The following is a 27,146-nucleotide window of genomic DNA, read 5'->3' as shown; positions in this document are numbered from 1 at the left end:
GGCACTTTTTTACTTTGTTTGTCTTTTTGATTTCTCTCTGGAAAGTGCATTTAAAATTCTTTATCTACTTAGATGGAACACTAAACAAAGATGGGATAATAATTTATGACAAGATTTCCTTTCTTAACAAATAACTAGCTGTACTTTGACCCATGCTGACTGGCTTACATTATCAGCCAGCTTTTCCTGCTTTTCCCAGACTATAAACTCAGATAGTGTCAGTGAACCAAAGCGTATAATCTTAGGGTTATATAAAACAACATGAGTGAAAGAAACATTCCCGACTAGCTCCCTTGCTTTTTAATAACAACATGTCTGCTTTATTTTCCTTTTTAAGTCTGCGTGAGTTTAACTGAAAAGTGCTTTTTATGTCCCCACCCCCTCATGAAGAAATGTTTAAAAGGTTAATACCACCTTAACTGCATTTTGGGTTCTAGGTATTTTGGCAGACTCACACAACTGAGCAGTGTGTGGTTACTATGAAAAAGTCTGTCCTTATTTGACCCCTATCCTCCTGCCTGCACATAGGAGACTCTTGACCAGCTTGTGCACCACATATAACCCAGTAGCAGTTGGTCACTGGGTTCACTGCCAAACAGCTATGAGATTAATGAGGAACTGGTGCCAGCGTGCACTTGTGCATGCATTAGGGGTAAATCGTGGGAACTTTACCCTTTATTTCCCGAAATCTCTGTCTAACTGTTCATATACAAGCACTCATCTCTCATTTTGTACTGTAAAAGATAGCCCACTGTGTGTCCTAATGTAACCTCAACAAATGTGCGCCCAAAGTCTCCGCTCTGGCTGAATGTAAGCAGTGAAGAAAGCACATGGAGATGGGTCAGTAACAGAGAAGTGATGTGCCCTTGTATTGCCTTTGTTCTGCAGTCTAAACTCTGCCTCGCTCCCTTCTTTGCTAGTCCTATCACATGCTTTGCTCGATTGTTTACTTGCACTAGTTTGGTCACTCTCAGTCTAAGCTCCCTCCCTCTCTTTCTCTCTACACTCTTCTTTCCATCCAGCCTGTCTCACCCGCCCACCAGTTGATTCCTGCTTAGTGTTATGTGGCGATAAGGGCAGAGACGAAACGGGAAAGAAAGCTCTAAAGAGACCTTTTCTCTCAAGATTTGGCTTTTTGCTGCTGCAGCTTTTAATTCCGCTACTGTGAGTATCTTTCTTTGCCCAATCCAATAAACAGGCTGTAGTGTTGTTTGGCAAGGAACACTTTAGGAAATAGATGAAATAATAGACCAGTCTCCCTGCTCAAACAACCCCAAACAGCAAGGGAGAGGAGGCGGACGTGCAGAAAAGCAACATAGATTGAGCTGAGAGATTTCTAGAAGTGTGTCAAAATAAGCAGCCTAAAAAAACCACACTTTTAATGCAAATTAAAGTAAATCAGAGCTACTGGTTATTTTTGTAGAATAAAAACTGAACTTCAAGATCTGTTGATGCAACTCTGTATAATTTTTTGTTTGCCAGTGGATCTTTGAGTCAGTTTTATTCTGCAGAGAGAAAAGGTGTTGTAAAGGCACAAACCGAGTCTCTTATTTCTTTTCAAATATGTGTTTGTAACACAGTTTAAATGTTTCCATTTACCTCTGCCCTTGCAGAAGGTCAGCTCAGACACTTCAATTGACTCATGGCCAATTTCCACCATTTTCACTTGCTGTGTATGGGGGTGGGTGTTGAGTAGTGGTTTGCCAATATGAGTGAGGACCAGTTTAAATTATATACCATTAGAGTGAGGGCATTTTTAGGAAAGTGAGGCATGACCTCACTTTGGCACAGACTTTCAATGCATCATTTGAGTGTTACAATTTGGTTTAGAGTTCAGTTTAGAAATGAGAAAAGGCTGGGGGTAAGCGGTAGGGATGTAATTGTGATGGTCATGATAAGGGGCTATGGAATGAATTTCCTCTGTGAAAATCCTCAAAAAGATAAATGTGCAAATTGAGGGTGTATGCTGTGCAGACATACTTGGTACATACTTTGCAGGGACTTTGCCACCTAACAGGGATTTTAGAAACATGTAATTCATTGGACAGGTACTTCTAAAAGGTAGTTATTATCTGAAATGAACTAGGCCACTGGTATGGACCCTGCAAATAATACCAGGTAACAGTTTGTTTAGGTAAACTTTAACTATCAAGGATCAGACTTAATTTCTGTCTTAGTGCCTTTCTGTTAAAGCACTGTGCAGAAGTCTTGAGCCACAACTCATTTCTATAGATTTTTTTAGCAAAACAGGAAATAGATGTAACGATTTTTTGAAATATCCAAACACACATGGAAACACAGTAAATAATATTTTTAAAAACTGCACTGGAAGTGTTTTTGGGATGATTTAATTTGTGCTGGAAAAATGAAGCCATTGCCAATCAGAAACTTCCCAAATTACACTGAGAGTGGATCAAAATCTGATGTTATATTCCTGTGTTCATAATTTCATCATTTTGACAGAATCCCCAACACCAATGGCTGAAATGCAGCCCCAGACTATAACAGAGCCTCCACCATGTTTCTCAGATGGATGTAGATGCAGAGGTGTATACTGTTGCACTTCTGTCCTGACTTTACTCACATGATTTGAGTCAAAAATATCACATTTAGATTTATCACTTCCACTCTGACCATTTCTGGTGAGGCTTCAGTAAAAAGTTAGTGGTTCAGCTTAAGGGTAAAAGCTATATTTCGGGTCCTCGTCTGTTTTTTTCAGGTTTTTTATCTTTTCCATCTTTATATTTTTTTTTATTTTATCCTTTTTATCATTTCCATTTCTTAAGTAGAATACTTCAGATACTGTTCATCAGATATTGTTTAACTGGGCTTAGGGCTGCTAATTCTACTTCTGTCCTCAACTTGTCCAGTTTCCTCAAATCTTTTAAAGGACATGCTGCACACCATGCCGAGCTTCCAGCTAATAACTTTGAGAATTACTTCCCTGAGAATCCCTGTTTGGGTTCGGCAGACAGGGATAAAATCCTATTTATCTATACCTAGGCCTGTCAGACAGTTAAAGGGTTAAGAAATATATATATTTTTTGATATAGTGCTAGTACCAAAATGCCTAAAGATACAATTTAAGTTGTCTCTTTGCTAAGCTATTTATGTGTAAAAGGAACGCAGGTAGCTCTACTGCGCTAGGTACTACTTTATGCTTGAATTAGGGGCAATTGTAGGATCAAACCTTCAGCGAGGCCTCAATCATAATGTCATGCGTACAGTGCCTTCTAATTAATATTCATTATTATTAATAATATTATTATGTGCAATGTTACCATCAAATCTAATTAGTTGGATGACCTATTGTAGTGTCTAAGAATAATTCAAAATAAATAATCACAGATTTCAATATAACACAATACTTTTAGCCATGAAACCTGAAGCAAAGGCTCAATCGTCTTGACCACAATTTTCCAAAGTAAGTTGAACTATTTAGCAGATGAAAAGCAGATAAATGGACAAACATGAACATGACTTCATTCTCTTAACCACATGCAGTAGAGCAAGTCCACATAATCATCACGTACCTAAAATAAGACACCTATTTGTACTTGTTGACCTTATATCCATCCATTCATTTTTTCCTGCTTATCCAATTCATGGTAATGGGGGTAGAGAGGTGGGGTGCACCCTGGACAGGTTGCCAGTGTTTCACAGGACTTGACCTTATAACATCTTAGTTTAATATACAACCCAGAATTTCATGAATGCATCCAGTTAACTTCTTTCAGATAATCTATTATAGCAGATCTACTGACAAATAATTAAGGATTACAACCTGTTCATCTGGGCAATATAAAAACTCTGTTAGCCTGATTTTAACCTATTTTAAGCACACACTTTTATTACATTTAAGGAATCTCAAATATCTATTGATCAGACTACTGCTACATAATGTTTGATGTACAGATTGTTATTTAAAAGCTAGCTAGAAATACCGTCTCTGCTTTGTTATGTGCAACAGGGAATCAGACGAATCAGGTGAATCTCATTAAGTGCTTTAAAAAGGTGGCTTGGAAGAGTGCCAAATCCTCTCTTTGGTAGTCTGGCCACCTCATTATCTTTTGCTTTAGAGTAGCCAGATAATAAACCATAATAAAAAGCACCTTGATGCATGCTCAATCATCCAGTTAAGTAAATCCCAAAAGGCTGATTCTGTTCATCTGGATGTAGCGTTTTCAGTGGGAGAAACGTTTCGCCACTCATCCAAGTGACTTCTTCAGTCTCAGCTGACTGCAGGCTTCCCCAACCTGCAGGTGGACGAGTGACGAAATGTTTCTCCCACTGAAAATGCTACATCCAGATGAACAGAATCAACCTTTTGGGATATAGTAAAAATACTAACAATAAAGTGTTATTTTGATATTTTATGACATTTTGCATTCCTAGAGATCAGATACAGGATAGAATGAAAACAGATTTAACCCTTCCGTGTTCTTGTTGTCATGATGTTACAGTACAGTCACACAGGCGTTGTTGCTTCAACAGTGTGGCATGTCATTAATAAATAAGACTTTTGTTGCAGTGGCAAAAAGAAGATGAAGAGGTAATTTCATGACACAAATCACTGGTGCAGATTTAAAACACACTTTACATGAAATACAGCAAACATTTCAAAGTGTTCTGATAATGTGGGGACATTGCTGTGTCTGTGTATTTTTGCTTTCTAAACAGCGTCAGAAACGTTAGCTAATGTAGGCTAGATCACTAGAGATTATTAGCTAATTTTAACATCCTGGCATATCACTTGTAGCCAGCCAAGAAGTTGGATGTACTTTATTATTTTAGTTAGTTAAAAGTTCTGTCCCTGTTCTGGAAAATTGGGCTTCATTATTTGTTTATGGTACAGCTCTAGTGCCAGGTAACAGCAAGTGAAAATAATGTTACCTATCAATGGGCAGCAGCAGTCTGTATTCAAATTAGATATTGCTATTCATATGTCCAGGTGTATCGACTGTCAGGGTGTTTTTTCACTGTCTTTATTGAATAATGGTCATGCAGAATCATGCATAAATACTTACAGAACAATAAAACTGATGTAAAATTGTTTGACGCAGACAAGATAAAGGAATAAAGCTGCATCTAATAATCTACAATACCACTGTTCATCAGGCATGCACAAAGATTTTACATGCTCTTGAAAAGCTTAAACTCTCCTATCATCAATGCACATAGGTCAGAGGGATCATCCATGGCAAGAGAAGTGATTAGTCAGTAGACAGTGATTTCTTATCTGCCAATCTCTGATCTAGAACTTAACATGCTCTGGAGCAGGTTGGGTTTGCACCCTACGTTACTATAGTGATGTTCCCAAGTGAACCACTTTGGTAGTACTGAAAACCCAGTTACCACAGTGATGTTCCCAGGTAAGAAGTGAGCCACCCTGGTAGTAGTGAAAACCCAGAGTTAACCCTGAAGTTACCTGGATTTTAGTGTGCAATATTCAATACCTGCTGCCACTGACATCCAACCACAGCACTGTGAAACATTCTGTTCTCCTGCTATTAGCATACTGTACTATTGTATCATATATACATATAAATACATTTATTTATATCTAAATTATATTTTTCTGCCTTGTATAGTGTATAGTTTCTTCTATGTTTGCATAGTATTGTTGTTCTTAGGTATACTGCATCTATTTATTTATTCCTGCCACGTCCACTACTGCTGCTGTAACAATGTGAATTTCCCATCTCTGGGACTAATAAAGGCTATCTTATCTTATATGACAATTAATACTGCTTCTTACTATTACTCTAGTATCAGATCTAGAAAATTTTACATTTGGGGGAGGAGGGAGGGGGCAAGTTAGTCAACTCAGTGAAGTATGTGAAAATCCCCTATATGTAAATGTACTCAACAAAATATCCACAAAAGCACTTTAAAAATATTTATTGTTATTATGTCTTCTAAGAAAAACATTTTTATGTAGGTAGATAGGTTAGTTTAGACAAGGCGGGCAAGGTGCTGGGGGGCAAGGCTAACTAGTACCCTCGAATGTTAAAAATATTGTGTCGGAAAGAGAGATGAAACTCTTTCTTTTCCAGGTTTCATAGCAGTGATGTTAATGCGACATTGCAGAGTAAACATAATTAAGAACACTAATTATGGCCTTATTGTATTAGTGCTGTGCATCCTGGCTCACTGCAGTGACGGTGACACTACACAGTGCAGCGCCTAATTGTATTTATCAATTACACCTGTGTTCACCCTGCCAGCAGCGTTTGTGCGGCTCCTGCTGCTGCTGAGTGTTTTCTTCTCTCTAAAGACTCCAGTGTTTAACCATCACTGACCTGTAGCTCAAGTTATACCGCTGAGGTTTGTCTCTAAGGTGTCTATGACTATATGCCAGTAAAGTCATAATGATGATAATGTACACCTACCTGTTTCTAGATGCTGCGTTTGACTACTGGTCGCGTGGGAAGCCTCCTGGCCAGGCGCGCGACAGCTGCCGTGACTACCAGCAGCACGAGGATGGCGAGCAAAGGTGAAGATCGTGAGCTTTTTCAGAGGTTTTCAAAGGGGATTTAGCTCATGGCTGACATGGGATTTATAGGTCCACTATAAATATTTTAATCTTACTTTTATTTAATAGTATAAGTAAAATGGCATCTCTAAAGTTTTTTCTGTCTCACAAAAAAGGGTAAATACTGACAAGACCTTAAATTTTTAGAGCATAAACTTAAAAAGGACAATTTCAGACATATATTAAGCTAACATGGAGATATGAAGTTTCTATCACAGCAGAGATGAGGAATTTGAAAAGTAGGCAAACACAGGTGTAAATTAAGGCTTAAAGTTATTGATAAAAACTGAAGTGTTTACCAACAATTTCATGCTAAAATGGCTGCAGTTTATATTGTTAATATTAGTAATGGCCGAAACTGACGAAGATCGCCACCATAAAAAAGACGTGATCAAAAGGAATTATGGATTTAAGTCAAGTAATGTGATTTGTTAGTGGGGGGTTCCCATCATGCAGTATACTGAGTTAAACAGCAGATGGCGCTTATGTGCTTTCATAACTACACACTCATACAGACACGATGGTACCTGGGCTTATCAATGATGGAGTGGGTTGTGAGGGGGGACAAATGTACACTGCTGAATATCTTTGTATCTGTGCCGCCAGAGGTGTCTGAGTCAGTGGACATGTCTCAGCCAATGTACTGGGACCGTGTGGACATCCCACTGCCTGACAGACCCTACAAAGATGTCCTGACTGATGCTGACAAGAGCCTGAAGCAGAAGGAGAAAGGACCCTGGGGTCAGCTGACTAAAGAAGAAAAGATTGCCTGTAGGTTCTTTAGTTAGTTTTAGCACATTATGCTCAGTAGAAGGGGGGGGGGGGGGGGTGCTGTGTTATTGATGCACTCATCTTACCCCCCTCCTCCCCTCCTGCAGTGTATCGGCTGACGTTCTGCAAGACCTACCCAGAGATGAAGCAGCAGACAGCAGAGTGGAAGACGGTCATTGGGGGCATTTTCTTCTTCCTGGGCTTCACAGGCCTAGTGATCTGGTGGCAGAGTGTCTACGGTAAAATCTGACTTTTGTGGTCTGAAAGTGTTAAACCAGTCTCTCTCACAACTTAACACAGGCAATGCATGTGGCTGAGAACAGCAAACCTTTCTTGTCAACATCACACACTTCAGTGCCATTTTTTATTTTTTATTTTTTCTCAGCAGACTTTCATTAAGGAAATAACTAATAACATTAAAGATGGCTCTGGCTCTTTTCTAATCTCCCAGTGAGTCAAACCAGCTGGGCCAGTAAGGACCTGAACAGAGCCTGGCATAGCTAGATGAACATCAGGCTTTAATAATGCAACTGTTTATTAGTGTTTGGCAAGTTAATTACAGGTGGTACTGGAGTGTGGAGCATCATGTGTGTTGCATTCTTTTGTCCTTGTAGTCTACCCTCCACGTCCCAGGACCTTTGATGACGAATGGAAGTCCCAGCAGCTGAAGAGGATGTTGGACATGAAGATCAACCCCATCCAGGGCATCTCTGCTAAGTGGGACTATGAAAAAGGCCAGTGGAAATAAAGAGGGCTGGGCAGGGGGCTGAGGTAGCACAGTCTGGACCTTTTACCTGAGAGTGTGGCTCAGTTCGACTATAGGAAGCTGCTATTGTTTTTGAATGCTGTTACGACTGTCAAAACCACTAGAAAGATGGAGCCTCTCTAGGGAATTGTACTTTGTTACCTCTAGCTTTCCAAACAGTATCTTCCTCTAAAGCCACTTTAGCCTTCAGTCACAGGGATAACTCTGTCCGTCCTGATGTAACCATAAAATAAAGTTTGGCTTTTGTCTGTCATGTGTCAGGTGTGTTTATTGTGGAGTCCTGTGTATAGTAAGTACTTAACTGTGCCATTAACGTTTATCAGAACTTTGAGAATATTTACCTCCACCAAAGAGGTTATGGGATCATTTCTTGAATAGATTCTTAAAGGTACGGACTGATTGCCATTTTTGCCAGCAGTGGAAATCATTTTAAAAGGAAATGACTTTAAGTTAATCTGGGTCCAGTAATTGTTTTAAAGGATTTTTTTTATTGTTGTAAGGTAAGACTACTGGCAGACTCACTTATTTTGACAAATATGAAAACAAAAAGCAGGAGCTGGTTAATCCAGATGTGCATTTCCCTCTGGATTTAGGGGATTTGATTCATGTAGAAAGGAGGGACTTTTCAGCCCTTGTGGGGACATGCATTCACAGCCTGCTCTTGTTTCATCTCTTTGGAGTGTATGATGATGTAACTGTATTATTTTGAGTCTAAATTTTCAGTATTTGAGAGCCTTTTGTCTAACTTGTAAACATGCAGGTAATCAGGCTGGCTAAGAAAATGCTCTAGAAGGCTGCGTTTGCAAATGTACACTGCACATCAGTTTAAAATATGGTAAAAGTACTTTTAGTAAGTTCTTCTATGGAGATTCTGCATAACAAAACATACATGGATATAGGGCATAATGCTACAGTTTAAGGAAATAACAAAATGTGCTTTTCCTGACAGCAGCAGACTTGTCAGAGTCCTGGTTTTGTATGGTTCATGTTTGAATTATTGGATAGTTGACTGTGTGTGTGTGTGTGTGTGTATGTGTGCTCATTGCTGTTCTGCTGTTTGAAATTTGGTTTCTCGTGTTTGACTTTCAGATCATTTCCCTATGGTGAGTTTTAGTTCATGAATGAGTCATGATGCCTGATTTTCCTGTGCGGTTATTCTAGTGATGAGTTCAGTTTTGCAATTCTATCTTTTGATTTTTAGTACTTTTAGTTCCTTCAGTTTGTTCTCTGTCTCTTCCTCCCTCTGTCTGCTCTTTGTGATGGTGCCTGTTATGAAAGGTTACTTTTTTTTTCACGTCCGGTATTAGTTTTACTTCCTGTCTGTCTGTTTTCCCCCGATTCCGATTGTTCTCACCTGTGTTAATCACGCTCTGTCTGTTCGTGTTTGTCCTTGTTCAAGCAGGCTCACTAAACTCTTATATTTTTCCCTTTTAACATTTGTAGTTTGTGATTTTGCTGAACTATTTTGTAATGTATTTTATTGAGCTATACTCTATTACAGATTCTCTTTACCCCTCTAAGACCCAACCCATCAAAAAATAGCAAGAAAATTCAAATTTTTTCGGAACTGAGATGTTTATTAACCCTTATAACAAAATCCTCTTTTTTTTGCTATATCATGTTATGTATGATATATTTTTTGTATCGCATTTGATACATTGGGTGTTTTGGTTTTTTTGGCGACTTTTTGTTAACAACGGTGTTAATTTTAGACAAAAGGGTTTTTAAGGTTTTTAAGGCAAGTATCATGTTGATGAGATCGAAGTCTCAGAAACTCATGTAGCAAATATGATACACATGGCATTACAGGGTTAATGTTTTGGAGTTTCACAACTTTGGGGTTAGTCGTATCTGAGCTAACACATAGTAATATTCGTTTTATTAGATAACCAACGCACTCCCCTGACTCGGCTGTCTATATATGCAGCAGAATTTTGCATCTCTTATCTGAGATATTATCACTGCCTGCTGTGTCAGCCCCTTCACCACCCCAGCATCCACCTGCAGGCGCTGAGAGAACAACGTGACTCATGTCAGTGTCCACAGGCAAAATACCAAGTTTTACTATTTAACTCAACTGATAATAATAATAATAATAATAATGGATTGCATTTATATAGCGCTTTTCGAGACCCTCAAAGCGCTTTACAATTCCACTATTCATTCAATCTCACATTCACACACTGGTGGAGGCAAGCTACAGTTGTAGCCACAGCTCCCCTGGGGCAGACTGACAGAAGCGAGGCTGCCATATCGCACCATCAGCCCCTCTGATGACTACACATATATATTATTATACTCTTCTACTGCAATGACTCATTTGAAACCCTAGCTTTGTATTTAGCTAATGAATAAAGTTAATATTAGAAGTTTAGCACTGTTGATCTAAAAGCTTGACTGAAATCTCCATTGCCTCATTACATCATGGTTGACCTTTATTTTCGCAACTCCCATTTCCTCCCATCCACTAAGCAGTCTTTTGTGGCATAAAATTAACTTTCTTCTGGCTGATTTCAGCTTCTGGCAAATACCCTGAATATTTCACAGCATATGTTCACGGGCTAACTCTTCATGCATCTCTGCTCCAACACTCCCCTCCACTATCCAAGACATCAGAAAAAGAAACTCGGCATATCTTCCAACAACGGGCTTTATTAGGTTCAGTGTCATTTCAAATTTTACATTGGCATTCTAAAGACATACAAAGTGACCATTGGACATGACAGCAAACTTTAATTTAGACCCAACAGGAACACACCAGAGAACTTTTTTTGAAAATATTTTCTTGATTTGTTTGCATTTCTTTTCATCTACTAGCAGTCCAACAGTCCTAAAGAAAAGAAAAAAAAACACGACTGACAGTGCACATGGATGCAACGATGGAATTTAAGGCCATTTGAAGGGGCACAGTTATGCTTTTTTTTTTCTTTTTCTATTTTTTTTTGACACCAAATATAAATAAAGTTGAAAGCCATCAGGTCTGTTTTAAATATTTCGCTAAGCTAATACTATTCTAATCAGCTTAAATAACTAGCATATATGTGTGGGGGGGTCGTGCCAATGCTGTCACACTTCCTTCATTTGTGCCTCCCTTCTGCCAGACAGAAATTCACACACATGCTCCCGCACACGCGCACACACACACACACACACACACACACACACACACACACACACACACACACACACACACACACACACGCACACGTCTATAAATGGGTAAGAAAAGAGCTCGTTAGAGTCAGGGGCCCGGACAGCAGGAACAAGCCTGTGAGGAGCTTCTTGATGGGGCTAAAAAAATAGATATATACTGTACTGGAATGTTTGAGAACATACCCTGGCTAACAAGACGGTGAGGAGAACACGAGCAAACCAAACGATACTGATTATTCAGGCTATGCATTTTGTGTGATTTTGGTGAAATATTCATAACCAGGTCAAAAATCAGGGCATTAACAGGAACAATATGTGGACGGTAACATAAGGGAGCCAATATCTGACGTGAGTGATGAGTCCTTGTTTTCAACATGGAGGCACAGCTGGTAGCTGGACACCATGACGGATGTCTCAACCAGAAATCCTTTTTTTCTTTCTTGTTTGCATTACACTCTGTTCCTTTAATGTTTACTAGGTGTGGCTGAGTGTAGTGCCTCGATGAGAAAACAGCACTCGCCTGTAAAGCTCCACAGTGCTTTATTGTGCTGTAGGACATACTGTTCAGCAGAGAGAGAGACACTGTTTGGAATGAGATCAAATTTGGAAGCAGTGGGAAGATTCTGGGAACGGGAATGAGTGTACTCCCTTCTCCACCACCACCACCCCAATCTTCCCAGTAAATTAATCGAGCAGTTGTTGGTGCACAACACGCCAGGCGACAAACACTCTTCTGACTTCAGCTTCAAATTAAAGATGGATAGGTGTCTCCTTCCCTTCCTCCATCTCCCGTGGACCGGCTCTGATTGGCACATGCGTGCATGTGTCTGCGAAGCAGCAGGTGGGCCAGCTGTGACTGACACACGTGACTAAGTGCAGTGACAGCTGGGGGACTGCGGGAGGAAGAGGTGGAGCTGGATGGCGAGGGGAAGAGGAGAAGAGACGGATGGCGGTTTGACAGCTCTGAAGCGTCTGGGGAGGACGAAGGAGGTGGAAAAAGAGGGGTGGGAGGGGTTTGTGGATAACTGGAATTGAGCGAGATGAGATATGAATGTTTAGATTTTGAGTTTCACGCTCCTACAGCCGCTGACAGCTGCTGATTTGCTCAAGATGGTACACAGACACGAGGCGACACATTTCTTTAGCTCGCAGACGACGCGAAGCAGAACCGCATCGTCTCCTGAAGGACAGCTGCTTCATCAGTTTGCTACATAAATCTGCTCGCTCCGGTGACGATAACACGAAGCATGAAGTGTGTCACTGATCAGTGTCAGATGTGACTAAAGGCTCAAAAATAAAAATTGATTAGGACACAGTAGGGGAAATAAACTATAGGGAGGAAAAAAACATAAACAGCTGTGTGTTTGAACAGTGCAGCTCATGATTAGGATTTTATTGCAAAATAATCTGTGAAAATGACTCAAACACTTTCATCTACACCCCCCCTCCCAAAAAAAAAAAATCTTAAATGAATGGTGTATTTAAGCAGTTATGGCTGCATCTAGGGGCTGTTTTCATTGTCAGTTAATTAAAAGCAGCATTATAAAGTTGGACCCAATGACTTTTAGATCAGTAACAATCATCAAACCAGTTGCACCTTAATTGATTCATAATTGCAGCTTTATAGTAATATAAAGTAGCTGTAAATCCTGTGAAGCATCTGCACCTGGAGTATGAACAGGCAATAGACGACTGCTATTAGAGCCACGCTGATAACTGTGTCAACAATTCTGGTAGACCTCCAGCAGTGTTGTGCAGGTGTCATAAAGTCAAATACAGAGCATTCGGTCATTTATATCACCACTTTTGTTATTTAAGCTCTTACCACATGATTATTTTTGAACTGCCGAATCCATCCCTATGTGATGAAGGCCATGAAGTGTAGTTGAAACCTTGTAAGTGGATCTTGATCATGTATGAATGAGGCCAATCGCACTCATTCATACATGATTTGTTCATGTGAGCTGTTACATCGTCAGTTACTGATTAACTGTTCATACACCTGTTACTGATGCCTCACAGGAATTACACTGCAGCAGTGTTAGAATATATGACGTTTTTTATACTGTTTATAGAGGAGGGGGTGTTCAAACAAAGTAGTACCAAACATATCACCGAATGACAATCTTGAAGTGGACCTATTAAGGGCATGACTCACAGTCCTTAGATCGTATACTGGGCTTTGATGCCATTTTAGTCCCCTTACACTTCCTTTCAGGGAAGTTTTATGATTGGCTGCCTCTTGTAAACACAAGGTTTAAACAGCGAATGTGAGAGGCTGCTGTGCTAATAGCAGCAACATTATATGGAGGAGGAGATATGGCACTCAAAGATTCCCAGATAAAAATCTGTGGGAGAATTCTGAGACGCTAATGTTGTTTCCCTGGCTCTCTCACCAAAAAGCCAATCAGCAGCTGAAATTGGAGAATTATTGGCCAATCATGTGGTTACACGCGTCAGAGAGAAAGAGTTTCGAAACATTTTCACTGTGCGGTGTCGGGCACTTCGCTATCATAGCAAAGATGTTGGTGTTTTGATTTTTCATGGTGGGAGGAGCACAGATGTTGATCGCGTCAGCTGATGACTAAATGTTCTGAAACTCTGCACACTTAAATTTGAAGCCCCATTTAATATGAGCACCACCACAGGACATATGCATGATAGGTCCCCTTTAAGATTAAAGACACTTCTTTCAGTGTAGCCAAAGCATGCCTGGAAACAATGAAGCTCTAGCTATTGCATGAATTGCTACAGTAATGGCTGCATTCTTCAGCTACTGTATGGTGAACATCGAGCGTCTGAGCCATGGCACCCTGCTCCTATGAACTGTGGTTGAACTGATTCTGACAACCTGCCACACGCGATGGTCTGGCAATCGAACTGAGGCCAACTATGACCATAAAGCACAGACCAGTCGGGGTGGGATTTTAATAGTTGAGAAATAAAGAAAAAACAAAACAAACAAACAAACAAACAAACAAAAACACGCATCAACAAACTAGTGGACGCTAATCTGCATGAGTCAGTTTAATCTAGCGCTCATACACAAGCCAACCGGCATGAAAGACAGGGTAAGGGGGAAACCCCCCCCAAAAAACCCAATGTGTGAAGTGATGGGTTATGTTGCTGTATGCGACGGTGATCAGGATGGCTTGCAGGAAACTACGAAAGACTTACAGTAAACTTTCCCCTGACTTTGCTCTCCATATGGCACATACAGAGCTTTACAGAGCTGTGATTGTGGCGTCTGTAGGAAAAACAAGCTTCAACAGCAACACATCTAGAGCCATTAGATAAGTCTGGGTTAAACTGTAAGACTAGAATCGGTTTCAGCTTGTTCTGTTGATGAAAATGGAGAAACAAATTTGTTAAAACTATTACATATAAACAAGGTGTAGGAACGAGTGAAGAATGGAATGAAAGGAACAACTGGTTTCGGAGAATGGAAAACGAAACGTCTTTCAATATCTGTCTTCTTTCTTCTTCTCAACATTTGAGGATTCTTAGTCCACTGTGGGAGCGGATGGGGGTAGGGATGCAGGATGGTAGGGGTTAGGGGAGTAAACATCGTCAGCAGCTATGATCAGACGAACTGGACCTTCATCTAAATGTTGAGGGTTGTGAAGGAGGCGAGAGGGCTCACAGGCGTTTTTGCGCGATAAGCGCACCCGCCACAACGCCCGTCACCACCGTCATCCCCACCAGCAGCCACTTCTTGAAACTCTCCTGAGACCTCCGGCTTTCAGCCGCCGCATCCTGCCCGAAGATTTCAGCGAAGCGCTCCTGGAAAGAGAGACAAAGACGGAGTGTAAAGGGTTAATGGCAGGGCATCTGATGCACTCTGTGACATGCATTCAAATGTGGAAAAACCCACAAGTATGCACACTTCCTAAAAATGCCCCATTTTAAAAAAACAAAACAAAACAAAACCCTACAGTATCAGGTGAATTCCCTTTGATAAAGGTCCCTCAGCCTCAAAAAAGCAAAAAGCTGCAGAGACATCCAGTCATCCTATGACTATCACCACCCACACGCTCATATGTGGAAATTTCCATACAGGTAGGTAAACAGAAAAAAACCCCTAAAAGACACCTGTAATGCCACAGGCTCATTAAAAAAAAAAAAAAAAAAAAAGGGAAATAAACCAACCGCCCCAAAGTCGTCCACTCTTTTCTGGCATCCCCTCAGAACCACTGTTGTTGTTACTGACATTCTTTCCCACCGTTGTCCTCAGACTGCCATGCCTACATTGCCGCCCACTGAAATCATTTCCTGGAATTGAGCTGCTCTGGAGCATACGATTTCTGGTTTCTCGCCACAGGGAGGCGCCAGTCAGGCTCTAATCCAAACCATAACAGCCATCAGTATCCCTTGTCCCTCTCAGCTGACTCACTGGTGATGATGCTACATGTTGTTCACAGTTCAGAAGCATCAGTGTTTCACCTCAATAAGCACGATATGAGAGGCCAAAGACCAAATTGCGAGCACTCAATGAGAAAAAAAAGTGAAAATGACTCATTCAGATGTCTGATTCTTAGTCAGAGGTAAATACGAAAGGCAGCACACGGGGTCTCTATTCAGCGAGTGGTTGGTTGGGTGGGTGGCGTGTGGGGTGCTGTTACTGGAAACTATGTATGTAGTCAGTGACACAGAAAGACTGTTAAGGTGAAATAAGAGAGTTTGTGTTGTTGCTGGAAACGGAGGGTGTTTTTGCACCATACTGAAGGAGCAACTCTCTGAATTTCTGAGCACGCCAGGCACGGGGTGGCACGTAGAAAAATAATTTACAAATCTCTAAAACAAACGGAATCCTCAGAGGGAGTGACGAGATGAGTTTACACCTAAGAGGACCAGAATGCAGGATTTAAGAGACTATAAAATATATAGTTTCTCTCTTATTTATCAGTGCCTGACTTGATGTAACCCAACACTACTTCCAGGAGGTGGCAGTACTGCACCTATAAGGTATTTACATACCAGTACAAACAAATCCAAGAAGGATAAAAAGTGAAGCTCGCAGAGCCAGACTGCTCTAAAGCCAAAGAGTTTCCAGGCTGATCGATGAGATGCCCCTCGTTGTCTGAGCTGTACCGGAAAAATGATTTGTTCCACACATACTTGGAAAGGACTTCTTCCTGTTACTTCCTTTCATAATAAAAGTCCTTGACTTATACATGGCCTAATTTATGTGCATAAAATGCACATATGCATGGAGAAATGCATCAAAGTAATTTAAAACTTACAAAAACAAAATTGTATCTTTGATTATATATGTATATTTTTATTTATTTATTTATTTATTTTCAGTACTGTACATGCCACCCTAAAAATATTTGGTGGAACTGATACAACAAAAAAGTGCCAACACAAAAGTTCACCTTTTTGGACACACTGAGCAATATAAGCTGAACGGTGTTCTCACACACACACACACACACACACACACACACACACACACACACACACACACACACACACACACACACACACAGTAAAGTGTGACTTTAAGATAAAAAGAAAAAAACCCCTGCATCATTCACCAGATTTGATTCACTCTGTTTATAGAATAACTTTTAGCTGGTCTAGTGATCATATCTGATTGCAGATAAATATAAAAGAAAAGCAGCAATCAAAGTAGTTAACAGTAAACTGAATATTCATAGTCAGGCTGCTTGTTGGACAATTGTTTCTTTGCTACTCAGTGACATTTTGTCTGTAATTTAGACTAAGACTAATGCTGTAAAAAGGACTGCTCAATGCTCAAGCCAATATTAAAACCACCTGCTTTACATTTACTACAGCTTTTGTTTATGCCTTTTTAAGAGGCAACATAGTCACACTGGGTGTGCTCAAAGCAAAGGTATTTTCATTTAATCTCCACTATAATGCATCTATGACAGGACCATTATATCAGTGCACCGATTACACTATATGAGATCACTACACATTGATTAACAGTGCGGTTATGTGTATAAAGCTGAGCATTGAGCCATTTATTATTCATCTTCAGTAAACCTTTCAGTAAAATGGCATGTCCTGGTGTAGCACTGCTAAACCACCACAAAAAACAAAAAACAGAAACAACAAGAACTTGCTAAACAAGAACAGAAGAAGGTTATATGTTATGTTATATGTCAAAAGTTGTATTTTAATCTCAATTCGTGATGTTTGAATGTGAACGAACAGATCATTATTTGAAGAGGCGATTCACTGAACAGATAGTAGTAAAGACCATTCTTGGGCAGTGAGTTGATATCAGCTGGGATTTAGAGCTCTCTCTACCAAAGTTAATTCATTAAATCTGATATCAACTGGATCAATAAAGGTAATGAAGATGCATGTCTGAAAGCTCCTTAATCCTTTAAGGCTGATGTCCTGAAGCCCTTTCACTTTCTGGATCAGAGATCATATGGATCAGAGTGAAACAGGAAGGAATGGGCTAATGTAGAGAGGGATGGAGAGCAGTGGAGGGGAAGGAAGAGATCCTGAGTCATTCATTGAGTTTCTATTCTGTTTGATCGCGAGCCCCATGGACTGCTGCCTGATGTATGATGCATCACCGATGAACCATTACAAACAAACAAAAAAAGGAACTCAGACGTCCAAAGGTTTTAAGTAACATTAACAAGAAAATCACATTATTGAAATAGCCCAAATGTTTCTACGATGAAGTTATTCACTGGAGCGGGGACTTTGTCCTGTCTGCTACAAATGTAACGGAAGTTAAGGTTTCTAGGAGGAAAAAAATCTGGTTTGCAGCCACTTCCAACAGTATGCAGTGTGACAATAGATAATATTTATATGTTTTACTATTGATATGTATTAAGTGCTTTCTCCATTTTGGCTCCAAACCTTATGTAAACTTCATAATTGAGACACTTCATTTTAACTACTCTACCTTAACACATTCATTGAAAGGGATAGCATCACTTTCAATCAGCCAGTGATATAAATTCTATAAACAGTGGTCAACTGTGTTGAAGTGGCAGTTGACCATAGCTGAGTATCCTGAGGCTGGATGCTACAAAGTGAATGTTTTATTTGAGATGTTTGGTCTCAGAGCCAAGATCTTTGGAAAGCCTTTGTCCAGATATTGTTGGAGTACAAGTGGATGAAATCAAATGTGTCTAAAAATGTAAATGTTTGTCATCATCAGCATAGCAATCAAAGTGTATTCTCAAAAAAGATGGACAATATGTCCAGGGGAAAGGAGATGTATAATAAACTAGTGGACCTGAAACTGATCCCTTAGGAAAAGTGTGCATAACTGGTAGATTTCTACAGGTTGTATATAACATCAAAAGCACATGTAAACAAGTGTGCTACAAATAACAATTTAAAAAGCGAGTCCAGTAAAAAAGATATGTTTCCCAATATTTGCTAAAAAAAAGAAAAGAAAAAAACCTTCAGGGCACAGTTTTCATGATAAATTACTCATCATTGTATATCTGGGTGTGAAGTACTTAAAGTCTATTCATTAAACAGGCTTGAAGGAGAACCCAGAAAGAATGACAAAGACTCAAAGCATTACCTACTAACACATTGTTTGTTTTGCTCTTTTAGATAGGATTTGTTAACAATAACAAAATGTGAAGTAAAGCAGGCCAGATACCATAAAAAAAAGCTTTTCAGAGAGCAAGTCGAACTAGATTAAACTCCCGAATTAGTCAGAGTACAATATGGTGGAGTATGACGCTGTGCAGGCTAACTGCTTAAACTGACCAGGTAAACAACAAAATTATTCCACAAATTTAAACATTCTAAACAAACTTTTTTTTTTGTTACAAATCTGAACAGTACAGAAAGTAACCAGTACTAACTCTATTTATTTACATGGGACCACTGCGGTTTGTGGTCTCTGAGTGCGTCGATTCCCAGCTCACATTGGCTATTTTCATTGATACTTTTGCTCTAAATAAACACACAGCATAGAACCACAGTTACAATGATCTATGATGTGTGGAATTTGAAAAATAAAGTGTAACTATTTGTAATAGAAGCAGGTTTAAAAGGCTCACTGGAAGCCTATCTGCCTCATTTGTCATGTGCTACCAACTGAAACAGCTCTGCATACCAACAGTATCACCCTCTCTACCTTCTTTAGGGACGGAAACATGCCAAGAAGAATGAAATACTTGTTTCTGACCTCACCCAGGACTTCCTACAGGCCTTGATATGACGCATTTTTAGAAAAGATTAAAAAAAAACAAAAAAAAACTGACCTTCTGTTAGCAAGAACGCAAACCAGAGATAACAGCATGGACAGATATAAGGGGCTGGGCTAAAATGTGCACTGGTGCAAAGTTGATCTTCAGCACTCTGAGCTACTTTAAAAGTAAAGCAAAGTGGCCACGAGGGAGTGATATATGCTACTTGGGTCAATAATGACGTAGTGTAATTACAGTGGGATACATCATGTAATATGTGCAAGAGTTTTATTGGAGCCTTTTCATTCGTTCTTAAGAATGGGTCAGTCTGGCCATTTCACATCCCTTACTGTCAAACCTCTCAGAACAATGAGAAGAATGTGGGTGTAGAGAACAATGCTGCACCTTTTGATGACAGCTGACATCAAGACATGTCAGTCACGGTGCAGGGAGTGCCTGATGAAATAACCTGGACTGATTGTGTAGTTTCTTTCAGTATTACTCAGCATTAGTTACATTCAGCCTTACACTCAGCATTAGTACATTTACAGTTTTTTCTTCAGTTATGGTTGATTGTTCTACTGCAGCTGTTTCACTCCAGTCTGATATTGATGTTCATATATAAAAAAAAACCTGTTTCACTGATCAATAATGGGTAGAACAAGTTGTAGATGGGCTAAATTGGACTTTTCTTCATTGACAAAGGCTATGTAAAACATCAAAGTGGAAGATGGTAAATGGATAGGTTCTTGTATAGTGCTTTTCTACTCTACTTTAGCACTTAAACATGTCTCATTGACACAATCATACAAACACTTTTTTCTACATGCAAGTACTTTTTTATACAGCCAGCCAGGGATCGAACCAACAACCTTTCAGTACCAGACGACACCCTGTATCTCCTGAACCACAGCCACCCCATGACAGACAACCGCATGGCCAACTCCAATCATATGTGCTGCTCCTCGGGGATCAGTCTTTGGACCACTTTTTAATAATACATCTCATATCACTTGGAAATATTCGTCCCAATCATGAAGTACATTTTCTTTTCTATGCTGATGAAACCCATCTTCACATCTCTAGAAATTTAAACTCCTCCCTTTGTCTCTTTGTTTTCACTAACATAAGTTGCCAATATCTGGATGTCATACAAAACTCTTTGTTTAAAGACTACACAATGCAATGGCATGAATTTAAATATCCAAAATGCATGGGCACTGTTGCTGCAAACATACAGCAACAGTACTAAAAGCAATTGGCTATTTTTAAAATAAAATAGCACAATTGTTGGGGACTATTTCCAGTTGAGAAGTTATGTGCTGCACATGTGAAACTCACCCAAAATAAAACACAATGTGTGTGTTCATAGTAATGAAGGAACATGTCAGCCAGTACAACCGTGTGTCATTGACTGATATGATTTTTATAGGTTTTGGACAACAATGGGCCCCTGTGGGACAGAGGAGCAAGATCATTTCATTGCCAGTTGTTCGCTTTTTATGGAAGTTGCTGACAATAAAAGAAATGTAGATCATAACCAGACGTAGCACAATAGCGGAGGAAAACCAGTGCGGGGGTGGCTCTAATTGAATCTACCATGTTCAGCATGCGGGGAGATGTGCTTACAGGCTTGGGAAAAGAGTCGGATCAAGTGGTACAGATGATCTTTAGCTGTAATTTGCATTTCCAGAAAAAAACCTTTACGTGTTCTCTAAGTGATGGTGACAGGTTGGTCATCAGTGATTCAGAAGCGATAAACAAGGACACGGACAGACACACAAAAACTGAAAAAGACACAAACACCGAACCTTCTTATTTTTCTACTGTAGCAGTGTAAATTCAGAATTTGTGATCCTTGCTGTACCTGTAAAAACTCTTAAAAGCGGGTCCAAACATGCCTTTTTTATACATTGACACTGACACAAAAAACAAGCTACTAGTGGTCTGACACTGGACCACTGGGTACGGGCTCACCACTGTAGACAGTGACTGTGATGCTATAAATCACAAGCAACAACACAGCCTTACTACGGGTGGCAGTGGTATCAGAGGGACCTGGATGCTGCGGTCACACAATTCAAATATAAATCACCTGCAGCTGTAGCTGCTGCTCTACACCTTTGCATTCAAACACATAATTCAAAGCATGACTTTTCCGTTAGCTCCATCTACGAGCAGATCCTCATTTTACTTTTAAAACGCCATCAACTGAATGCCCGAGGGGGTCCAGATTTATTTCTATACCAGAATTATCATGCAATTTACTGTGCACATGTCAAGACAGGACTGCTGGTTTGATACGCTCAATCTCCTAAAGTCCCACCTGGCAGGTAAACCCTGTCTTTATCTGCTCTCCCCTTTTTCCTTTTCACACGGTCACGCCTTTATTTCTTTATCTCTGTGTGGCTCCCGGAGGAAATCAGGTGCTAGGCAGCGGCCTGCAGAGTACTTTCAGGCCTCGTCTGTGTTTCCCCCCCTTTCTTTTTCCTGTGCCTTTAACTTTGCCTTTCTTCGTTAGCTGGGAAGAAAGGATGGGGGGGGGATTAGCTCATGAAAGCAAAAAAAAAAAAAGAGGTTGGATATAAGAGAGAGAAAGGGAGGGCAAAGTGAAGAATCACAGGGAGAGAGAGATTCTGCAGTTGGTTACCAAGGCTACTGGGAAGCAGCTGATTAGTGTGTGTGATATGTGAGTGTGTCTGGGCCTGCAGGTCCACTTCTGTGGTTGATAAATGGTCCAATACTACATGTGGAGAAAGGAGCATTTTACCGATCATTAGCAGTAGCTTCCCATTCATCAGCTCTGACTTGTCGGTTGCTCTGATGTTGCACCATAACAAGTTGCAACGCTCAAATCCCCTGATGGCGAAACCCCCTGACCATGACACACATGCATAAACATACACACACCAGATGCACATTAACACCTCACACTCACTTCCTTTTTATACAAAATAGGGCGGAAGACAGATGGAAATACAATAACTTGGGGGGACTGGAAAAAAAAATCCAGTTTTAATATCAGCAGACCTGTGTTTAATCATTCTGTCACACTGAATGCCGATAGCATCACTGTGTGATACATTCATATTCATATCCAAGTTATATTATCAGAAAGTGTTAAAACCTCAACTATTTACAGTAATAGATGGTATTTATAAATGCTTAAACAACAGGAAAAGATATCTTAATGATGTCATAAGAAGCAGATTCTCTTACATGTTAACTCAAGCACAGGGAAGAACTGCAGCCCCACCCACTTGTTGCCTTCTGTTTGCAAGGGGTGACCAATCATAAGAAAGCTGCCTGAAAGCATTGGTTCTCAAACGTTTTCTGATATTTCCCAATACAAAGTGCAGTCCAGTCACTAAAAGAAAATCTTGTGCTATTCAAAATATAATAAGAGATCCTAATTTATACGTACAGTAAGTATTTTTTTAGATTATTTAATAGCAAAAAAGATTATGTATTAATAAATATATACATTGATTGGTATGTAATTATGTCTTTTAACAAACTAATTCGCATGAATTTAGGATTAATGCATTCAAAATACACAGAGTGGGCGCTGGTTTGTGGAAGCCGCCATGTTGCCCCAGCATCCTGATACAGTGGCCAAGATGAATATTGCTGTTTTGCCCATCAGCGTTTTATATTTGTGGCTAGAAACCGACCACGTGCATAGTATGTCTTATAAGTTACTTTTAACCTAAAGATCATAAAATAGCTCTTTCAAGCCATATATGATCATCTAACATTATCACATGTATATTTTTATCATCTCATTCTCATTTTACCTCCTCTCCTCCACCACTCTCTCTCCTCAGTGTCGCTATCATCAAATAGAAGTGAGCTTCACAGACTCATTGACTCATATCGGACTCCTTTCACAAAGTTTTACAGCCTCCTTCAGACTAAATAGATGTGGACACATATTGACAGCTGGGATAAAGAATGGACTGACAACCTACACTCACTGCAGATCAATGGCACCCAAAGTTGTTTGTCTTACAGTGGCCATGGTAGCAAGGATTACACACTTGAATCAGGAGGAGTAAGAAAACAGAATTCGGTTAACTGCAATCTGCTTTTAAAGAATAGGGCTGTTAATGAATAGCGATACAGCCAAAAAGATTAATTATTTCTGAGTGCAGTTACTTTATCAGGTTCAGGAAGTAAAAGAAGATGAATCCCAGTAGAAAGTGTTGGGATATATGGAGCTTTAATGGTTTGGAAGTGGAAATGCAGAGAACCCATTGTGCAATGTTGCTATGTCATGGAAATTACTGCTGTGATGCTATTCTGAACCTTCTTTGACACTTTAAAACTCACTATCCTAATTACTATATACTACTATTGGGATTACACTTTTTATAAATATGAACCTGTAACTCCATGTGTTCAAGTCTCAATACAACAAGCAGGTCATCTGTGAGTGTGGAATAAACCTCTGATCTAGACAGCTCACTCATCTGGCAAGATCCACTTTCTAGTAACCTACAGAGCACATGATATCCACGCCACACTGACCACAAACTGGTTGACGCACGCACAGAAGGCCACTGTGACGAAAGTGTGCTGACACTAGAAAAGACTGAAGGTGCAATTCACATGCATAGAGGAATCCACGGAGTGCACTTTGCCAAGCTGGAAAATTCTGTATTATGACAGAAAGCTGACAAAGACACAAACACAAATACGTGCTGTTGCAGTGTTTGTGAAAGCAATGAGTGGACAAAAACAGTTCAGATTAGCCAGCTTTGCAGCACCCAGAGAGAGGGAACAAACAAGCACATAAGCCAAAGTGGAAAGTTACAGGATCTGTAGAAGGTCATACTCTGTGGGGAACCGGGCATCATAGCAAAAGAGACAACGAAAAACCTGTCGCAGCAACACTTTTGAGACTGAACATGTGGGTCGATTTTTTTTTTTTTTTTTTCGGTTTTGTTTGTTAAGAATCCTGAAGTAAAATATTTGGGATTCAAGTCTCATCTTCAAAACAAAACCCTGAGAAACATATCTGATATACATACACACATAACTATGCACTGCTCTGAGCATGTTTAGAATTCTTCGAGCATGTGTTATAAAAGGCTTGTCAGTGTGAGAATAAAAGTGAGGAGTGCTTCCTGGGCACGTCAACAAGAGTCTTTACATGAATAAGCAGAATGAAATTTAAGGAAACAGAGACCAGTTCTTTTTTTAAAGGCTGCATTAAATCAAAGGCTGACACATCTTTAAGAGGCGTGTTTCCACGTGAAACATTAATGAGTGAATCACGTGATTCATAAAACAGAAAAGCTGAGAAATGTAAAAGTGACAAGTGAGTGGTGACTGAATACGCTGAAAAGGGACAAACAAAAGCCGGATTACTGTTTAGAGTTTACAAGAGCAACAGACTGGTGATCTCTCTGAGTCACAGACAGGCAGAGCTGCCTCTTAATGCTCTTTAAGAAGTCATCTGGTCTTGGCTGTAGCTGAGCAACACATCCTGTAAGTTGCAAAAGTTGGAATGTGGACACGCGAATGTGCGGCCTTGAGCGCGCGCGCACACACACACACACACACACACACACACACACACACAGAGTCTGCAATTTCTCTGGGCTCAGAGTACAGCAACACATCGTTTCATGTGTTTTTGTTTATTGAGTAAAGTCACTGTTGGACGGATCTGACTGATGAAATGCTGTTTACAGGGCAACTAAAATGTGACATGCTGTTCCTACTGATGAAACAGAACGACGTCATTAACATTGTTTACATCAGATTCACGTACAGGAAGTGAATGTGGACCTCTGCCTTACTAACAAACCATCCCAGAGCGGATCAGAGAATCACTGTGACTCGGCAAGATCAAAAAGAGCACTAAATTAACTAAGAGCCAGATAAACCTCCTGAGCTCCACAGACAATGTGAAAACTGAAAATGTTATGCTGATAATTAAATCTTAAATTAGAAACATTCTACAGAATATACTGATGTGGAAGAGTATTTAAAACCCTTGATATGCATATATCCAACAAATATCCAGATTGAGCTCAGCTGCAGTTTACTTTGACCAGCTAGAGTTAGTTTGGAGTCCACTTGTGGTAAATGCTTTTTAGAAAAAAAAAACACATCTACTCCCTATTCTCTGTAGGCCTCTCCATCTAAATGTACTTGAATTCAATGTACTTCGAAGCTGTGAATGATTGCCAGAGCACAGTCCATTATTCTGGCAACTAAAGCCTTTGAAACATCTGTTTCATCACAGGGCAAAGGCTCAGACAGCAGCTAGGAAGGGGCCTTTGCCAGCACATTCTCCTAGAAAAACCTATGTGCAAAAAGATTTTAAACAGTCCTAGGCAAGAGATGGAAGAACATGACACAAGCAGTGCCCATTCCCAATATTCCTGATTAAAAGGTGCATGGTAAGAGAAATCTACAGCTACTGCTCATCATCTACGTAGCACGGTGTTATCTTACCAGTGTTATCTTACCTGTATGCTGAAGCATACAGGTAAGATAACACTGGAGTGACTTTGCTCTGAATGACTCTATTAAGCCTAAAAAACATTTTGGAACTGAGCTAACTTAAGATGGAACATTTTTGTGTTTGAATTATTAAGTCAAAAAGTGCTGGACTACAGTGTGACAAGCTGGCTCTTGTAACCACTGAAAAGATGAACAATACAAATCCTCAGAAATGAAGTGTTCAAAGCTGCTCACCACAGTTTGTGCAGCAGCGACCAGACCAGGGGTTAAAGATATAGTAGGGCTGTGCGATATGACCAAAATCTCATATCCCGATATAAGACATCTATCGTCCCGATAACGATATAAATCACAAAAATGTAACATTTTCTGTAAATTCTGTGAATCTCGGGCAGCTCGACTTGCATGAAGTGTTTCCAGCTGGGCGTCGTGTACCTGGAGTCGAGTGTTTTAACCGATGCATGAAACGATATATTCTTAGACATAAGTTGTAACGGTCGCCGTTTTCTTTGTGAGTATTTATTACACAGCGTGCTGCGGGGAAAAGCCTGTTATAACATTTGAGTCTAAGGTTTATTTTTTGGCACCTGACGGCTTTTTTGCTTCTCATCCGAAAACACTCTGCATACTCTTTCACGTGATTCAGTTTATTTTGAAAAGTCTTAGCAGGATATTGAGCTTTATTGTGAAAGGTTTATGTGGAAAATAAACAAGCGGACATGCGACAGTTTTACCTTCGTTGTTGCTAACGACAACGCATAAAAACAGGCGCTTGTCCGTCAGTAGTGTAGATATATTAAATATAAGAGAAAGAGAGAACTTTAAGAAATGAATATAGCCACTTCAGTGACCATCAAAACCATGAAAAAATATTGCTGTAAACAGTTTATTTTGTGACACCACGAAACAAACGATAGCGTAAAATGAAACGATAGATGTTTTTATATCGTCATCCGATATATATCGTTATATCGAACAGCCCTAAGATATAGTGTCAGGACCGACCTCTGCCAGGTCCTCATTTCAAATGATGTTTAAAAAAGGGATGCACCAATCCAGTAAATGGATTTAGCTAACTATACTACAGGGACAACTAGCTTAACAATTCAGTTCTCAGCTCTGTACTGTGCTCGCTTTGCCGGGTGTCGCACCAGTCCACGGACTGTTACAACCACAGCTTACATGCAAAAGGCTAACAGGAAAGGGTCAGCAGTTTGGAGGGATTTCACAGCTGTGATGCTAACAGCTTTTCTTTGTATGTTTGCAAAAGTTAAGCATAATGATGCCAAGTGTGACA

General features: G+C 39.9%; 2 protein-coding genes across 3 annotated transcripts in view; one reads left to right on the top strand and one right to left on the bottom strand.

Annotated features, from left to right (window-relative positions):
* The first annotated feature begins 1,032 nt into the window (after positions 1-1,032).
* Positions 1,033-8,325, top strand: LOC134618568 (cytochrome c oxidase subunit 4 isoform 2, mitochondrial). Its single transcript, XM_063464027.1, has 5 exons — positions 1,033-1,164; positions 6,403-6,496; positions 7,142-7,306; positions 7,414-7,545; positions 7,921-8,325. The coding sequence occupies exons 2-5, from the start codon at positions 6,403-6,405 to the stop codon at positions 8,052-8,054; spliced, it is 525 nt and encodes a 174-aa protein (XP_063320097.1). The 5' UTR covers positions 1,033-1,164; the 3' UTR covers positions 8,055-8,325.
* A 2,379-nt stretch (positions 8,326-10,704) lies between these two features.
* Positions 10,705-27,146, bottom strand: part of bcl2l1 (BCL2 like 1) — a 33,241-nt gene continuing 16,799 nt past the window's right edge. For both annotated transcript variants that reach the window (XM_063463545.1, XM_063463543.1), the window contains one exon: positions 10,705-15,008. In XM_063463545.1, coding sequence (XP_063319615.1) covers positions 14,865-15,008 — 144 coding nt within the window. In that variant the 3' untranslated portion in view covers positions 10,705-14,864. The remainder of the gene's footprint in view (positions 15,009-27,146) is intronic.

Source organism: Pelmatolapia mariae, linkage group LG20, assembly GCF_036321145.2.
Source record: "Pelmatolapia mariae isolate MD_Pm_ZW linkage group LG20, Pm_UMD_F_2, whole genome shotgun sequence".
NCBI lineage: Eukaryota > Metazoa > Chordata > Actinopteri > Cichliformes > Cichlidae > Pelmatolapia > Pelmatolapia mariae.
Note: the sequence above shows the minus strand (reverse complement) of the source record. Positions and strands in the feature narration are given on the sequence as shown.

What these genes read in the sequence shown, in the direction of transcription:
- LOC134618568 (XM_063464027.1), top strand. Translation starts at nt 6,403, where the DNA reads ATGCTGCGTTTGACTACTGGTCGCGTGGGAAGCCTCCTGGCCAGGCGC. An exon ending in CACGAGGATGGCGAGCAAAG is followed by an intron (nt 6,497 to 7,141) that starts GTGAAGATCGTG and finishes CTGTGCCGCCAG; the next exon opens with AGGTGTCTGAGTCAGTGGAC. An exon ending in TAAAGAAGAAAAGATTGCCT is followed by an intron (nt 7,307 to 7,413) that starts GTAGGTTCTTTA and finishes CCCCTCCTGCAG; the next exon opens with TGTATCGGCTGACGTTCTGC.